Source organism: Oreochromis aureus, linkage group 7, assembly GCF_013358895.1.
Source record: "Oreochromis aureus strain Israel breed Guangdong linkage group 7, ZZ_aureus, whole genome shotgun sequence".
NCBI classification, from domain to species: domain Eukaryota; kingdom Metazoa; phylum Chordata; class Actinopteri; order Cichliformes; family Cichlidae; genus Oreochromis; species Oreochromis aureus.
The window spans coordinates 42,371,583-42,390,935 of record NC_052948.1 but is presented as its reverse complement, the minus strand read 5'-3'; the positions used below and the strand labels follow the sequence as shown (position 1 = coordinate 42,390,935).

Here is a 19,353-nt window from a genome sequence, read left to right as displayed (position 1 = left end):
TGGAGGATCAACAATATAATTGTATTTGGTTATGAGGGGAGATGGTCTCTTGCTTCACTTTTTCCATGTCCCAGCATCCACGTTCACCTTGATGTTTTACAGTCAACTTCAGAAATAGCTCAAGTGCAGAGGAAACTTGGTCATTGCTGGAAGTGGACTGGCCTGATAACGCATGGGTTACCCGGATAAAACAGGGTGTACATCGAGCCAGGTTGGAACATGAAATCAATTAGCTTTATAGGTTAAAAATAAAGTCTGAGGAGAAAATGCAGTATGGTGTTAATTGAGTTCACAGAATAAAGTGTGAGGTTGTACCTGTGAGAATTAGCAGATTGTGCAGGCACTGTATAGCAATGGGAGTTAACTGGTGCAAGGAAAAACAACTTTTATTATTCAAACAAAAGCGAGGAAAGCTATCAGAGTGTATAAATCCAAAGGAAGGTGAGTTATATGGATTCTCAGGAAAATGCATGGTATACTTATGAATTTAAAAACCCAAAATATACTCATCAGCCATTTGATTAGGGACACCTTGCTAGTATTGGGTGGACCTCTTTTGCTTTCAGAACTGCTTTAATGCTTTGTGGCATAGATTCATTAAATTGTTGGAAAGGCTCCTCAAAGATTGGCTGCTGTGGAGGCCATTTGAGTACAGTGAACTGTGTTTTGAACACTGCCATGTTCAAGAAAGCAGTTTGAGATGACTGGAACTTTGTGTCATGGCAGAAGATACACTGTGGCCATAAAATTATGGACGTGGTCAATAGCAGTTTCCAGATAGACTGTGGAGCTGTTACTAAAGGGCCCAAAGTGTATCTCCCACACCATTACACCACCAGCAGCATTCTGAACCTTTGATACAAGGTGGGATGTATCCATTTTTTATGTTGTTTACAAGAAATTCTGACCCCACCATCAGAAAATTGAGGCTTATCAGACCTGGAAACATTTTTCCAATTTTCTCTTGTTCAATTTTGGTGAGCCTCTGCGAACTGATAGCCTCAGTTTCCTGTTCTTAGATGACAGGAGTGGTACAAGGTTCAGATTCAGAGATGCTCTTTTGCTTACATCAACTGTAACAATTGGTCATTGCAGTTACCGTTGCCTTTTTGTCAGCTCAAAGCAGTTTGGCCATTCTCCCCTGACCTCTGACGTCAACAAGGCATTTTGACAAGAGAACTGCTGCACACAGGATATTTTCTGTTTTTCAAACCATTCTCTGTAAATTCTAGAGACGGTTGTGTGTGAAAATCCCACAAAAGACCTGAAATACTACAACCATGCCACAGTCAAAGCCACTTAAATTACCTGTCTTGATGATGTCACATACCTCCATATCATTGATTGATTACATATTTGTATTAATAAGCAGTTGACTAGGTAACAGGTGTACCTAATGAAGTGGCTGGTGTGTATAACTAGTTTTGGAGATATGCTGCCTCATCTGATTCAACCTGTATTTGTGTTCAATTAGTACAATTTGTACGTATTTATACATGCCTTGCAGTTTCAATTAAAATAGATGCCAGCCCATTTACCATCATTGCTCTCAATGTAAAGTTGAGTTGACTATGAATACACTGTTTAATTCTTTAGTTGGACAATTAATGCAGTTCACACTTGTGTCAAGGGGAATTCTTGGTTGGAAAAGCAAGATGAAAGATGTCCATGCTCTTTGGCTCCAAGTAATAATTTAATCGTTAAGCATTTTTGCAAAAGCAAGTTTCGATCTTTCTCGGGCAACTTGCCAAACAGAAGAAAGAAAAGGCATTTTCTAGAAGCTCTAATCTACACAGATCACTGTGAGCTCCGGCAGGTGAATGGGAGCAACCACACATTGCATTCCATACACAACCCAGTGTGTATGAGGTGTGCTACATGCTAAACAAGTTGTCAGTCTATCAGCTAGCCCACATGCTGTGAAGTGACAGCGCTAATCACCGAGTCACATCAATCATACTCGTCAAAATTACACATGAGAGCATGTAACTAATATTGCTTCATAATAACCATTGTCAACAATAATTTGTTAACTCTAGTGAAAACTTATTACTTGTTCTAATTTATGGTAGTTTGTATTGTTTACTGTACTGTAGCTATAAGATGTGGATGACATGGACACACATTATATTTTATATGCCATTTTAAGCATCTCTTAGTGGTTAACACATGCTGCCATAATCAGGTTGTTTTCAGTCCAAAAGTATCAAAAACAGCAGTTTTCTCAAAGTGGATAATATCTAACATACAAACGAGGCGTACTCTGAGGTTTGTGCCGTATCAGCAAGACAAATCTCACAGTGCATATGGGTTCATGTTATGAGACAAACCAAAACCAGTAGCATTACAGTGCTGAAAAATCTGGTTAAAAATCTAAAGCTCTGCAGAGAGTTCAAAACTATATTAGCATACAAGCAAGGTAAGCTGCTCAAAAACAGCCAGAGAAGAACAAGTTAACATGTTTGTTACACAGAGAAATTGTGTGTTTGAATTAATCTACCAAAGCTACCTGACCCTTTGTGAAAAGTAATTACCCCTTAAATCTAATACTTGGTTGAAAAAATGCAATCAAGTGTTGGTGATAGCTGACGATGAGTCTTTCGCATTACTTTGGAGGAATTTTGGCCAACTCTTCCTTGCAGAATTGTTGTTATTCATTCACCTTGGAGGACTTTTCAAGCATAAAAGGCCTCTTTAGGGTGATACCAGTGCATCTCAATCTGATTTAAATCCAGACTAGGTCACTTTAAAAACCTTCATTCAGAGGTGGACTTGCTGCTGATTTTCTGGTAGAGAACAGAACTCATGGTTCTGTCAATTACGGCAATTCGTCCAGGTCCTGAAGCAGAAACCAGACCCAGACCATCACACTACCATCTCCATGTTTGACTGCTGGTGTGATGTTCTTTTTACAAAATGCTGTGTTAGTTTTACTCCAGATGGAACGGGACTCAAACCCTCCAAAAGTTCAACTTTGGAACTCATGGACGCCACTTTTGCCCAGTCTCTTTCTCATTGTTGAATCATGAACTCTGACCTTAACTGAGGAAAGTGAGGCCTACAGATCTTTACATGTCATTCTGTACTTTACTGTCATTTACTTTTTGTGGTTAAAAAAAGCAAAAATTTAAAAAAAAGATACAGATTCTGACAAAAATGGTGATTACAAAGCGAAACATTGGTGACTTTTAAAGCATGAAAACTAAACTGAATTAGTATTCAGTACAGAATGCAGGACACACACGTGTGAAGCAGGAAGTATAAGGCTCTTATGTAACAAGTGTCAAAACTCTGTGGCTTGTCTTACAACAGACACAACAATGACTATACATGTCCAAAGTCTGTTGTTTATACACCGCTTCATATAAAATACATATGTATAACAGATATTTATATTGGATACTTAGTGGTTTAAAACTGAGGAACTTGGGTATGAATTCTGGCCATTTAGTACAGCTGCTACACCACACCCAATAAATCTACATGATCATCAGGTTGCAGTATTTCACCACAGCTACATCACAAAGGTTGCTGGAAACAAGCAGCTTCCGTTCAGGGGAAACATTTTTTACACATTTCTGAGAAATGTTATATTTTCCATCTTTTTAAGTCAGGCTATAGGGAGTCAGCAATGTAGACTCCAAAGATTTAGATAACAAGGCATGACCACATCCTTGCTTAAACCTTTTGCAAGATAATCTGCAATAAAATTGAAATCAAAAGCAGCAAAATGAAGCTGGGTTGACACATTATAATAATGTTGTTAGAGCAGCTGGCTCCATAATGAGGCATTGTAAAGGTCTTTAAATATCTCTGACCTTGTTAAAAGCATGTCAGTAACGCTGAATAAATTTGCACTAAGGTTACTGCGCAGTATGCAAATTATTTGCGTAGACTCATTCATATATTTTTTTTTATTGCATCACAAATATCGAGCATTTTATTCAATGAAAACACTTGGACAGATTATTAACATCTACGTTAGCAGTGCCACAGTTGAGTCACAGCATGTAAAACCATTAGTTCCTGTGAATTAAAACTTTGCATTACAACAAGTTTCTCATGAACAAAAACCAGGGTACTGATTCAATAGTCCTACCCAGGAGTGACTCATCAGTTTTCATTTAAGTGCATCTCTGACTCACTGATTTCTCAGAGTAAGGTGGAAGCGCTATAAGTTTGAACCCAGTCATTGTGGGATGGTTTGATAGAAACATTTGCCCTGAGGCTTCGTAAGAAATATGTAAGAAATATATTAAATATAGTGACAAACAACACAAGAGGACTGAAAAGGGAAGCTGAATTGCACAACCAAATTAGGCGTGTGTTCGTTGTTGGTGTTCTTAACAGTCATTAGAACTTTTGAGACATTCATCAGAATTTTTGCACGTGTTTACAAATAAATTTAAGCTGCTTTCAAGAACAAAAGGTCCCATTATTGTGATACGTTAATGCTGTGACCAGTGATCACTTAAGTGGTTTCAGCATTCAGGATTCATACAAGCTGAAAAAAATCAAAACTCATCTGACCGATAAAACACTGGTTCCGTTTCCATGCACCAACTCGCGCAAGACAGAAAATACACCATAATAATTACAGTATATTTACCCATCATCCCATTCCCTGATGCATTTTCGCTGTCCCATCCCTGTCTTCATAATGAATCGGTTACCACGGCTACTGTTGCTTAGCAACAGGCCAGTCAAATGCTCCTAATCCTGTGCTGTTGACAGTGAGCTGTGACTAGGGAAGGGAGGATGAGAAGGGAAAGGAGCAGAGAGGAGAGGGGGGGGGGTACAATAAACAGCAGCGCTGGAGAGAATAGACGAAGTTTCATGCATGTATTGTGTTCCTGTGCGAGTGTTTGTGTTATTATGAATATGTAGCGCAGGTTTATATGCAACAGCTGACGCCGAGCTACTACAGTCAATTCTTTTTATCTGTGAGAGGAAAATGAAAAGCATAGATATGAGATTAGCGCTTGCTTAAGCTTGTGTTTGCCAAACATGAGCACAGACACCGACTGTACTGTCAGCTCTACTTCTATTGTTTCATTTATTATTTCAGTAATCTCTCAAACGGGAATTCATTACCTGTCACATAAAAGGAGACTGGAAATCAACGAATAGGGTTTCACGTTTTTGATGTGGACCTTTGTCGCGTGTGCCTTATCTTTCCAGCTACAGCAGAGATGATGTGTGAACGGGCCTGGATGTAAAACATTTTCCCTGATCGGTGACTTTGAATAGCAGTGGCTGTTTTTCAGAATCACTCGGGCGTTAAATGTGTTTCAGACAGATATTTTTTTTCAGAAATATTTCCAGCCCCGTGCTTCTTAACCGGCTAATAGGTTATCAAAGGCATTACCATCATGTTTCTGAATTGCTTTGTATCAAATAATGGTGTTTTGGAAAAAGAGCTTTCCATGACATGATTAAGAATACAGAAGATATATATGGCCCTTATTATAGTCACATACAAGCCTAGTACCTGTCATGGCCTCTATATTTTTCTTAGAGTGCTTTGAACTTTGTCTTATCCACATCATTGTCATAATAAGGCGACAGACAAAAATATATATTAAAAAAATAGCTTAGAGGAATTTGTTAAATTTGTTTAGCTCATGTTCAAATTTTTTTTTAAAGTGCTTCTGGTCGTGTGTACAAGTACATTGTGTTTATGTTTGTTTGCCTGTTCTTAACGGCTACACCCTGCAGTGTTGCTGCCCACAGTAACAACATTAGTAATTAAAAAGAGAGCGGAAACAGAAAGGGAGCAGACTGAATAATGCAACTCTCAGGTGCAACAGGAAAAAAAAGAAACATGTTGACAGAAAAAAAATAACCTATGGCAGATAAATGTAGGGCTTCATTTCTTGTCAGGCAGTGACATGTAAATTTAACCTTAATGAGTAACGGAGAGATGGCTGCACATTTAAATGGCTTGTATTTGGGAAACAAAGCAATGACACAGTGATGAACTTCCTCATTAATACTTAAGCTTAATTAAGGCCCACACCGCTCTCTTGAGTACTCTGGCAGGAGGAGGTGAGGGGGAAGCAGTGTGTGTGTACGTCTACATGTGTGTGAGCATGTCTGCATCAGTGGGTGCTTGAAGCAAAGGAGGGGGTCTGCATACTTTAGGGACCCCCCAAGCCTGCTCTCCTTCCACCCCCCATTAGGAAACACTTGCTGTAAAGTGATAGGTGGCCAGGTGAGGAGACTTGAGAGTCCCTTGGCTCAGCTGGCTGTCTCCTGCTATACTCTCTTTACCATCTGGGCTCTTGTTTTGACACCCAGGAAAAAGGAGGAGTGAACTCAAACAGCCTGACAGGACCATGTGCGGTATACAATGTTTAGGTCTCAGCACCCGGGATGCATACTTGTGAAGGAAGGAGAGCTTGTGAGTCAATCTGATTAGGTAGCGACATGGGACTGGTAACAGAAAGGAAAACAGACAGACAATAAAAGAAAAAGGCACTTAAATGCTTCAGTGCAGAGCAGATTTGGCAAACACACTCTTATGCAATTTGTATTGAACACTAAAGCCAAAATTATTTCCTTCTTCCTGTTGTGTCTCATTTTGATTTTTTTCAAGCGATTAGCTAATTTCTGGATTGGACAATAAGGCTTTCAAAAGAAATTTAGACAGGGCTCGGTGGGTTGATCACCTTCTGTTACAACAGATTTTCTTTTTTACTTTTGAGACGGCTTTCCTGCAGTGGTGCATTTATTATTGGATACTCTGTCAAACTGTTGCATTCAAAGCGAAAATGACTGCCAGGGAGCCATTTAATGATTCTCAAAGTTAATGGTTTAGTGCATACTTTGAGTTTTGAGTTTTTCTTTAGCTTTCTACCACGCTATTTCAGTTATGCTCAAAAAAGCATATATTATTCTGGCTTTACAGTTCACTCTTTACTTGAACAGTCTGTGAAGATTACAGCTTTCACCAGACTAGCTTGCTTTCATTTCATCTGGCTAACTGTCACCACTCAATCCACTTTATCACAGCTATTTCTCAACCTATTTTTTTCAACATGCAGGGGTGTCTCCAGGATGTGGTGGCACAAGCTGTGCCAATAACCAGTAAAAGGAGGGTCATTGGAAATTTTTAAAGTCTTAAATAAAAACCCAGGCAAGCAGAAATATCTGCACAGACCTGCTTCCTTAAACATGGATTAGAAGATGTGGCTACCTCCATAATAAGACAGCAGCTGCACTGAATCACACACAAGCAAGGTAACAGTAACATAATCTAGTTAGAAAAATCAAAATATGTTACATTTTACTGAGTGCTAGAAGAGTGAGACTGGTTGGCAACGGCCTACCAAGCAGCGGTTGTTAGGGAAAAGTGAATATTCCTTGAAGGTCTGTGGAGTCAGTGGCTGAAATTGAAATTGATTGCTAAAATCCCAGTTGTAAAGACTTGGAGACCAGTCTGGTAGAGACCCCTGGTAATGACCAGTCACATGTTTTCCTGTTGCTGTGTGGACACTGGAAGTTGCTTGCTGTTGCTAGGTGAAAATAATTGCACTATAGCACTGCACTGACAACCTCCTAATTGCTTTGGTCTCTAGAAGATTGCAGCCATTGCCCATTGGAAGATGTTTAGTTGTGTGCAAACAATAGCCAGCTATTTGCTAAGCGGTTGTGATACTGTGAAACTTTGCCCTCAAAGCAACATTAGCATATTTTGAAATGTGTTGGTTTCATGTTTTAGGCACAACATTTACTATGGTCTGTGTTTCCAATCTGTGTCGCACTTTTCAAAGTTTCATTACTGCTCCATTGTTGGTTACAGAGTTTGCAAAAAAGTGAGCGTCTTCCGTACAAACTTCGGGTGACTGCGGTAATCTGCTAGCAATGAAAGCAATCACAAAGAGGTTTTTAGTAGAGCTCCCGCTTTGCCACCAATTTCACCAAACAACAGCCAGCAATCCACACACCCACTAGCAAACAGTCACGGAGTGCTCATTTTTCCCTAGCGACAGTGGTTGCCAGGTGGCAGTCAACTGGTCTGTGTGACTGAGGCCTTAGAGAACGAGAGGCAAAGACCCAAACCACTGTGAAGTATTGCATTCACGTATTGTTTCCCATTCAGGATTCAACTAGTAGCTTGCGCTTGATGTACTATTATTTAACATTACATACATTACATAACAATTATCTATTTACAGTGCCTTGAGGAAGACAGTTGTTGTACCAGCACCTCTGTTAATAAGGCTTAAAAGGTGGCTGCCGGTCAGGAAGAGGCGGAATGTACAAGGAACCAGGACTGAAACTTCGGACTGTTTGTATCACTAATTCTGTTTCAGTTTCACAGTCAATATACCCCTGGTGGCATTTCTGCTCTTTCAGTGAACTGCAAAACAATTAGTATAAGGAAGGGTACAGTAGTTAGAATGAATAATCACTGAATGTACAAAAAATAAAACTAGCTAAAGTATAAACAATATATAGAGGTTAATTAGGGGGTAAATATCCAGCCTCAGGAAACTTTGGTGAAAGTGTTATGGAGACTGTGATGTATATGTGAGTGAGTGTGCTTTTATTGCTTAAAACTAACACTGAAACTAATAAAATAATAATAAGAAAACATAAAAAATGCACTAACACAGTCTGTGCATGTGAATGTGGTCTTCTTGGCCCACATTAACAGCTTTAAATGCATTTTTTGGAGCAGTATCTAAGGGCTACCTGCAATACAAGTTTCTCATAACTGCACTCTTTTCATCATTATCCAAAAATAATGCACTTACACCACTGAATTATGAGGGTTTACTTTGAATCTGGCAGCGATTGCCTAATCCTGTGCTATTTCCCTCACTATCTCTTTTTTTTCATGCTGTGCAGATCTTGTGATTTGCTCAGAGCATCATGTTGTTTCTGTAACCTTTTAAACAGCAGCGTTTCATCTGACAACCTCCCAGTCACAAGCTACTGGCCACTCGCCACATGCCAGCAGATGCCATGAACAGATCAGCTTTCTCTTTCTTAGATTTGCCTTATACAATCAACATCACATGAGCACAGCTGTAAGAAAGTGTACACATACACATGTTCGCAGGCTTTTTGTTTTTTCTTAAGCACCCTAACCTGCATGTTTTTAAAGATTACTGCAACACGCTATCAAAAATGAGCTGCATAAAGTTTCAAAAAAAATACATAACTGTGGTAGTCTCATTTCTCTCGCTAGTAGTCCTCTCTGCTCAACCCTTACTTTAACTTATGACTAACGGATTTGTCTGCAGGATACAGCAGGCATCAGCGATTTCCATCAGAGAGTTGTGAAATCTATTTTTTTTATCTCACTTTAGAGAAAATGAATGTGACATCTAATGTGGTCCTACGGCTAAATGTGATAATTGACCCACTTTTTGAAAAGCTCCAATGTTATTTATCAAAGTTTAAGGCTGAAGGTGAACTTTGTCATCAAGCCACAACAGTTATAGCATGCTAGGAAAGTTTTCAGCATCCAAATGAACCATAGCGGAAAAGAGGCAGGCACTGAGAGGAAGAAATCTGTGTTGTCCTTATTATCCTTCTGCAAGCTTTCCTAAGTCTCAGCTGCACAGTGTTTCTGTTATGACAAACTATATAAGGCCATAGAAGTGTGTTCCACAAGAGCCACTCACAATTTCTTATATGTGAGCTACTCTTTAGAGAATAAGTTAGTTTGTTTGACTAAAGACTTGAACACGTCTTCCCTGACTGATCATTACACCATGTAGGACTTGGATTAAGCAAGCGGCGGAAGAAGAGATAATCAGCAGTTTTAGAGGAGAGCATGAGAGTTCAAACAAAGGTCTGCGGCTGTCTTAGTCTCAAGTCTGTGTTGACATAACAGAGAAGGCGTACCTTTGGCTAGTCTAGTAGATGTCTGCGACATGTGCTGGATGATTTCAGACTTAACGTGTCCTCATTTACCTGAAATCTTGTCTCGACCTACCAGAATGAGTCCAGTTTGGTTAGTCTAAGTTCTTAACTCTTCACAATGCGAAAATCTGGGCTGGTTTGAGTTGTTATTACAAACTAAATGCTACATTTTCTTTGTCATGAAGTCATTTTTCTCATGATCGAATCCCTATTTTTCTTCCCTTTTCTCCTCCACACAGAGCCGTATGGCCGAGAGCTTGCGTCTGTTCGACTCCATCTGCAACAACAACTGGTTCACTAACACGTCGCTCATCCTCTTCCTCAACAAGAAGGACCTGTTGGCTGAGAAGATAAAACGCATTCCCCTGACAGTGTGCTTCCCCGATTACAAAGGTCAAAACACCTACGAGGAGGCAGCTGTCTATGTGCAACGGCAGTTCGAGGACCTCAACCGCAACAAGGAGACCAAGGAGATCTATTCGCACTTCACCTGTGCCACCGACACCAGCAACATCCAGTTCGTGTTTGATGCTGTCACGGACGTGATCATCCAGAACAATCTGAAATACATTGGGCTATGCTAGGACCTGACACGGGTGGGGTGGGGTGGTGGTAGGGGGTGAAAAGCGGGCTGCCGTTAGCCTGCGGTGAGGCTGGATAAACAAAGGCATGTTAGCCTGCCTGGCAGTTTATCTCTTTGAAGAGGGGGCAACAGAGGACTGGAAAGGAAATGAGTTAGTAAGACAGTGAGGGATGGACAATACTGTAGATTCAAGTGTTTCAATGGAAACAACAGAGCTGATGGTCCATGGTTGAGGTGGGATTTCTACCCTACATGTTTGCACTGAATATGAGTATGCAGAGACACCCAAACACATGCACACCAACACGCATCCTTATAGTTTGCTCACACGTGCGATCTTCAGTCAGACACTGGTTTGACAAGGCAACACTGGAAAATTTTTAGACAGCTGCCCCCAACTGCCTGTCAAACCTGAAACCTGTAATGGCGGTTTCCAATTACCGTTGTCTCCTTTGTTTCATTTGCCTGAGTCAGTTAATGCTGCTTTATTGAAAATAATTTCTGCAGAATCAATGCTCTCTTTCAGCTTTTCACCCAAACAATAGTAAACGGCGAGGGCACCTGAGGAGACACAGATATAGAGACAGAGAGAGAGCCTGTATTTCTGGGGAAATAGAAGTCAGTAAACATGACGTCACAGGTTTTCTGCCTAAAAGAGGAAACTGCCACAGTCTAAAGTCGAAGTGAAATATGTTTTCTACGCACCATTTCTGTTCTTTCCTTATCAGCTGTCTGTTGTTGTTCTTTTCCTCTCTTTCTTTTATCTTTTTGTGCTTTAAAAAAAAAAGAAAAAAAGAACATGTCTCTCAAACCAGCTTTTACAGCAGGTCCCTGACTTATAATACCAGGAGTATGTTACGCTCGGAAGAGTCAAAAGTATTTTTCATTACCGTTTCCAGCAAGAGACAAAAAAAAGCAGTGCCAAGATCAGTTTGTAAATAAATCTGGATCCCGTCCTTTATCTTAATTTTTTTTTTCTTTTTTTGGTTTAGTTTTTATGGACGAAGACATTAAATCATGCATGATTTTGTTACTTTGGGATACTAATATATTTTCTTTGGGATTATGTTCCTCTTTTCCTAGGTTCTAAATAATATATTCCCAAAAATATATATTAAAGTCAAACACTGTGTACGATTGTACAGTTGTCAGAGAGGAATCTATTGAAAAGAGTTATATAAATATTATAACGATGATCAGAATTTTTATGGCGACAATGCTAACGGCGATGATGAATATACTGGTGATGAAGATAACCTCACTACAGAAGCTTGGGGGTGGAAGGGGAGACTGTAGAAGAACCTGAAAAGAAAGAAGCAAACTTTCAAAGTTCAATCGTCCTTGCATTATCTAAATGGAAATTGTTAAACCAGTCAGTCAGTATGATGTGTAAATATACTGTAAGGTACACTCTTTGTTCAAACAACATGAAAAATAACGGTTGAGTTGGGATGCTGGGAGTGTGATAAAGAGAGAGTGAGAGACAGAGGAGGAAGATCCCACTCCACTCCTCCTCTTACCCTTTCTTTTTTTAGTTCAGAGAACAACTCAGCCAAGGGCTTGACTTTACGGGATGTCCACTTCAACAACAGACTAAAACGATGAAACAAACAAACAAAAAAAAGACGTATAAAAGGACAATAACTATTAATAAAACAACTTATGCAAATTTTTATGGTGTAGTAAATGTGTTTTTGGGTGGTGATTGTGTCAACAGTGTTTTAAATGTGTTCGGGAGGGGAATGTTTATAGAGGACGAACCGCCGCAGGCCCTCCGTATTCTTTCGTAATTATGCTGCATCGAGTGATTTTTTTGCAACTCGGACTAGAGCACCCTGTCTGAAACTTTGCTTCCATCTTCAGTGTCCAAACGATGACAAAAAAGTGTTTGTCCTCTCCGTACAATGTAGCCACTGGGCCAAGCAGAACTCGGACCTAAAGTATGCAATTAAATCACTGCAGAATGAACTTGGCCTACGTGTGATTGGGTGATGGTGCACAGCAGCACGCAGACTTCATTCTAATTAGTGTATAAACTCCAGCATCACCCAACGGGTCTGCCAGCTGGGCTGATAGAGTCCACAAATATTTTTGGATTTTTGCACTTCTTAGTCTTTAGTCAAGTAGTCATTTCAAACTCCCCATAATCTAAATGAAGAAGATATGCTATTATAAAATACTTTCACTGTATTCAAACCTATAATAGGATGATATGACCCTGTGGCCATCCTACTACGCTCAAGTGCAACAAACTTTTTCGTGTTTAAACTTATTGATTTGGCTTTCAGTATGTCACACAGGGGACCATGCGTTAAATAAAACTACTACTGTTTTCCCTTTTACATCTTGCTCCTTTCATCATGATCTACATCCATGTGTGGGAAATGTCTTCAGGTCACGGGGATATTGTTTTGTGGACTGATTGAACCAACAGTGGGAATCTGTTTGAGGGATGAACATAAATAAAATTCATTTCTGAGAAGGCTGAAATTGTGCCTTATGACTGTCATGTGGTTGGAGTTGGTGCCAACTTTGAAAACCGAGAAAGTAGTCGCTGCAAAAAAAGTCAAAGTCCTGCATTTATTTCATTAATTTGTTTATTAATTCAAACGAGAGTGGAGTTTAAATAAAATTTGAAGTACAAACTGGTCGGCTTTATGCTGTCAGAGGGTAGCACTAAGCAGCTCATTGTGACATTGACAGAGGTTTTTTTTTTTTTAAAGAAAAATAACACAAACAGTAGCAGTAAAATGTTTCAACACACTCACCAAACCTTTGGTGCTGTGTACAGATCTGGGTTTTTTGGTCTAATAACTCTTAAGAAATAGTGCTAGAAATGATCGCAAACAGTTTAACTTGCCAAGACTCATGACAGCTTAAAATTTCATTTTCAGTAAAAATGAAAATGCACTCTTGTTGGCAAGTCCTAGTAGTTTTAGCAATTTTTGAAATACTCACAGCAGTCCATCTGGAAACCAGCAATGTTCAAAGTAATATAAATCACCTTTCTTCCTCATTCGATGCTCGATTTGATCTCCAGGAGGTCGTCTGGCCCAGGTCTACGTTTCTAAACGCATTGACTTCAGAGTGATAGACCAAGAGCTTGTCGCTGAATGCTTTGGTAAGTATGAAAATAATGTGAATCACATGCTGCCTTTGTAGTCACCAGCCAGAACAAAGTCAGATTTTGGACTGACCTGTCAGACAGCAGCCTCTATGATCAAAATAGCTGGCATATTTCATCCCTGCAGAAGAAACTGGAAGAAATGCTCAGGACTTCACTAAAACATGTGACATGATAATTTTTCCAGTACACTGTGTATATACATTGTAAAAAGATGCAAAAATAATCATTCCCCCTAAGAAAATTAACAAAGAGTGATCTAGAGTAACAAAAATTAGGATGGTAACAGGACTAAAATAAAGATGATGGAAGGTTCCTTAACTTTTTAATGGTCAGTGTTCCCAACATTTTGAAATATTAAAAAAAAAGAAAAAAAAAAGAATATAAAATCTTGTGACCTGCTGTATTTTAAACTTACCAAAATGAAAAAAAAAAAAATCTATCTAAAAGTTACAAGAAACTTTGTCACCTATTAGTCTGTATGGGTCAGTGCGTTCTCATATGAATTCAGAGGTCAGGGTCAGGTTTTTGCTGTTTTACGTGATAATAATGGAAATACATGGAAACAGATTGATGGGCCTATAAAAAAAAATTATCGGCTCATAACAAAACCTCCGACTGTTTTTACTTTTAGATTGTGAAGCATTGCCCATAAATCTAAGACTTAAATGGTGGCCAGAAACCTCCGGTTTGTCATCAGTATTGGGACATACAATATATAATAAGGAAAAAGGACTGAGGCATTTCTAAAAATAAGAAGTAGTTCAAAAAACAACCACAGGCACAAAAAGACATTTTTGGCCATATGATGACAGCTCTGAAACAATAAATATCTGTAATTCCTGGCGTGCTCCAGCCCTGTCTATTTGTAGGCCTCCTGAATCATTCAGACATTTTTCAAAGAAAGAGAAGGAAAACAAAACCTTTCCCACTGACTGGTCTTGTCTGTTTCCATGTTGTTGACCAGAACTAACCAGACCTCTATAAGTACACTTCCTCACGCCATTCCCACTAGGTATGTCTTGTGATTCTTGTGTTTCCGCTTGTCCTCAGCTCAACTCTTTTAACTTACTTCAGCTGACTTTTCCCTGTGTCTCCGCACTGACCTCCACATTTATTCTTGCACTCTATTTCCCTCAGGGCGCTCTCTCTCTTTTCCCCTAAGCTTTCCTATCTGCTCCCACCTGCTTCTTGGCTGTAAACAGCCTTGTGAATCAAATGGACAAACTTCAAGCAGCTGTAGGAAAATTCCACAGGTCTGGCTTTCTTGGAAGAGTTTTAGTATTTCATCTCTGTCTTTCTTTGCCTGTATCTGGTGGCAAATCTGCCATTTACAACTTTAAATCCAGTCGATCCTCTCCTCTCATCTCAGCACTGCTCAGCTTACTCCTCCCTCCTCTGTTTGCTTTGTAAAAAGAATGATGACAGCCAAGCCTCATCCTTCAAACTAACCTTTGGACACTGTCTCCTCCTCTGACCCCTGTAACACGAGCTTAACGCCCTAAATGAAGTTCTGAAAAACAGACTTAACTTCTGTCCTCTTGAAACGACCTCCTGCTTGCTGTCCTGGACCACTGCTGCTGATCTGCACTACTTCCTAATGAGTATTATCAACCGTCCCTGACATCTGGCTGTGAACCATCTGTCTTTGAGTCAGCTCTCTGGGCTACTGTTACCCTCACAAAACCTCATCCGGACCCTGTGACATCAGCTGTCGAAAACAATAACTTATTGCCAGATATTAAGTTATTTTTAACATTTTAGCAATGCCATTTCACTGGATTTTAATGGGTGGATAATGCATACTCGTCAGTGTATGGGTAGAGAGGTGAGCTCAATTTAAAAGCAAGATTTATATTCTGTTACATCATTTTGTGAAAGCCCAATAAAAGCTCAATCATAAATTAAAGAGTAATAAATTTAGAACTTACATTTATTTATTTTCCCGGAAAATGAACGAGGAAGTGTGCAGGTTCTCTTCTTTGACGATCTACAGCACACTGCCAGGATCACTATAACTGCAAACATCCAGAGGTTAAGCAGCTACAATGCATGCTTATCATTTAGTAATTTGTAAGCATGCTTTGTTTTATTAAATTATGCTAACCAGAAACAACATGTGGTTGATTGCAATGGCATTAGTTATACAAGCATTAGTCAAGAACTAGAACACAATTATGATAATTACAGTAATATAATAATATCTGATGATGGTACAAGATTAAAAACATAAATAAATCCAGAATTCAAAAAGTTTCTGCAATGCATCAAGGTGGAGGCGTAACTTTGTGTGCCGAGATTCATGCTAAAAAACAAAACTCAAAGGATTACAAACTCAGCGGGGAGATATTATCAACCAGTATCAGCTGTCTATAAATACTGATATCAATCTATCAGTATCGGCATTTATTTATTATATCGATCTATAAGGGCGGATAAGGGAAAAATAGAATAAGAATGAAGAGATGATTGAAGAAATCACCCTTCAGTCGCGTTAGGAGTGTAGATGGGCTTGCATAGTTTGTCCACCAGAGGGCACTATGCAACTGCCCTGTTGGCAACACGTGTTTGTAACGACCAGCTGATCCAAGTAGTGTGAACAAGTGAATAAAAATCTCCACATCACAAATGTACGAGAAAAAAACAGTTTATATTTTGCGTCTGAAAGAAAAAAAATATTGCCAATAAATTGGTTAGTAAATTACTAAATATCAATCTTAAAAATCGTACTAGCTGGAGGGATAAGCACCATCAATTACTATTATCTTTCTAATATTGGATCAAATGTTTCTATCATATGAAAACCAATGTCCAGCACAACAAGTCTTTATAATACTGGTATGAGAGGCAAAAGCAGAACTCTCTGATGCAGCTTGGGTGTACTGAAAACAGGCCTTAACAGGTCTGAAGTGGTGGGGAAGGCCTTGGTCAAGCCCATACCACAGTGCCTCTGGGCATCAGATAAAGTATGCCAACATTCCTCTGCTGAAGCAGAGGGTATAAAATAATATTTCACTCAGCTGCAGTTTGGCTGTGATGGCACGACGCCAGGCAATATAGACTGAATCATAAAAAAGGCTGAGGTTTAGGGCCCAGTCATACTAGCCTTTATAAATTTTAAGCTTAAATCCATTCCGGTAAATGGTTTCCATATTTAATTTTGTACCAAGCCTTTAGTTATGTTCACAATACGGGCAATAAAGTTACAAAATGGCCAAACATTAGCAGCTACGTTGTCACTGACATGCAGTTAAACTGTTGCGCAAAATGCTGGATTGCATTTGTGAACTTTTCACTTCCTATTCAGTTAACGTTGCAACAGTAAATCACCAAAACACTTGTTTAACACAGTCTCAGTGACTGAATGAGCGAAAACCTCTGACAAAAGAGAAAGAAAATGCGAAAAAAAAGTCCGACAGTAAATTCACCACCACCAGTCCAATGAAACCTCAAAACTAACACCAGCACCACCAACCCACAGCAACCCTCGTGAGCTTCCTGTTTCCAATGCGCGTCTCTGCAGCAGTGCCAACTGACGAGGTGCCAGAAACTGTAAGACCAACGGATATAGACAAACAGAGAGACAGTCACACTAACACAAGGCCAGCAGGAACTGACCAGTGAAATAGTGATGCACAGTAGCTGCTTTGCCATTTGTCTTATTCAGCATGAATCACTTCCTCCTTTTTTATTATTTTGGTTCCAGGAAAACACATACAGGACGAAGTAGCTTCTGTGTTCAGCTTGGGGATACTCTGTTAGCTAGTTAAAAATATCTTTTTCTGTTTTTTTTTTTATTTTGTTGTGTGTGTGTGTGTGTGTGTGGTGGTGGTGGTGAGGGATGGTGTTAAAGTATATATAATGTATACACATCATAGGCATCCAACCACTAACTAAGGTGTCTCTTAAGTTGTATTACACTAATATTTTTATTCGTTCACGTATTTTTTTGTCTACCAAACTCTATGAAATGCGATTCTCTGCACTGTGCTTTTATGAACTGCACACTCTTTATGATTGTTACACTTCTCCAGCTCCGTGGAGAAACAACACTCTGTCTGTCCACATTTTCTATGCCGGCCTCGGTTAATTGCCATAATGTGCTCCTAGTCTGTTGCAATTACTTTTCCCCCTAACACATTTAGATGCTTGCGTGTCAGCAAAATGGCCTGCAGGCATTATTAAAGTGTCAGAAAACATACTAACTCCACCCTTCATTTGCTGTACTGTTGACAAACTTGTTTTTGACTGGGAGGCTCTGTGTATGAATGAACTGTGTGTCTGTTATGCATTGACCTTGTGACCTTGATTTGCTGATTGCCCTGCACTAAATAACTTTAACTGAAAATTGATATCTATCTGTCTATTATTGCAATATAGCCTATATATGTACATAACCACCAAGACCTTGGGCCTTGTTTAATGAAGTGCTGTCTTTCAACTTTATCTTGGTGTTATGAAACTTAATAGTGGTGGATCTGACACTAGCACCCTTATGCTTTCCTTTATCTTCCATTTTGAATCTAATGAAGGCTACAATTATCTTGTGTTTAATAAAACATGAAATTAGCAATTAAGTCTATAAACACAGGACACTGTGGGCAGTTTCCCTACAGATCTCAAAGCAGCTTCTTTTTGCAACCAGAGGAGTTGCTTTAAAGAAATCAGACTGGCTTCTGATTGGCCAACCCATCTATGCGATTAGGGTTACATCGCCACCTGCTGCTTCGGCATGTTGTGGATTAATATTTTCACAGTAGAAAAATCCTCATTTTAATGCACTCAGAATAACCAGTTTAACACAATACAGAACAGAACAGAACAGAAAGTGAGAGAAACTGAAGCATACGATGGCTTGCACTGAGATGTGGTGAAAAGAAGCATAGAAAAAGATGCAGGGAATGTGTGTTTTAATTGAACTGCTATTAGTTGTTTACCATAGCTGTTCCATCACATTTCTCTAACTCACTTCCACTGAGTTTTCTGAGCTTTCTTTAAAACTTATTTTATTTATTTATTTTATTCAACTTTTTTTTGTGTTTTTTCTACTCTTTTTATGATTTATTCAGTTTGTGTTTTGCGTGCTTTTTCAGCATTTTTCTATTATTTTTGTCACCGGTTCTGTACAATTAACTGATATGGATTTAGGTTCTTTCAGATTAACAGTGTGGTGGATTTAGAAGAATACACTTTTGACAAGTTGAAGTAACACTCCTTATTTTCTTCCTGAACCTTGTCCACAGAGTAAAAAAATCTTCTCTACCTGAAAAAGTAGCTAATTTATGATCGATAATTGCTGAAAATCCTGTTTTTAATCCACATCAAGATTGCAGCTGTAACCATATTCCAGTTCATTTTCTTTTTATCTCCCTTTCCATGGTGACCCTGCATTTTATAACCCCACTTAAGGACCAGAATCATTTCCAGCCTCTCTGAGACCTTTCATTGTCATCTGTTCCATTACTTCACAAAGATCACAAAGATGTGAGTTCAGAGAAGCAATCCACCTATAATTAACAGGCTTACTGGTTTCTAAATTCTGGGCAGTCTGCCCTCCAGTCTAAAAATGCCTCGGATGCCTTATCACTAACATCATCTGACCTAACCTTTTGGATCATTTTGCCTTTGATTTTTCCATCCATCCATCCATCCATCCATCCATCCATCCATCCATCCATCCATCCATCCATCCATCCATCCATCCATCCATCCATCCATCCATCCATCTAAAAAGAAAAAAAAATCACTTTTCAATAAGATTTGCTTA

The 19,353-nt window shown here is 39.2% G+C and overlaps 1 protein-coding gene across 3 annotated transcripts in view; it reads left to right on the top strand.

Annotated features, from left to right (window-relative positions):
- The window catches only part of gnaz (guanine nucleotide binding protein (G protein), alpha z polypeptide), a 42,071-nt gene extending 29,940 nt beyond the window's left edge, over positions 1 to 12,131 (top strand). For all 3 annotated transcript variants that reach the window (XM_039615040.1, XM_039615039.1, XM_031742518.2), the window contains one exon: positions 10,119 to 12,131. In XM_039615040.1, the coding sequence (XP_039470974.1) occupies positions 10,119 to 10,463 (345 nt within the window). In that variant the 3' untranslated portion in view covers positions 10,464 to 12,131. The remainder of the gene's footprint in view (positions 1 to 10,118) is intronic.
- The last annotated feature ends 7,222 nt before the right edge of the window (positions 12,132 to 19,353 follow it).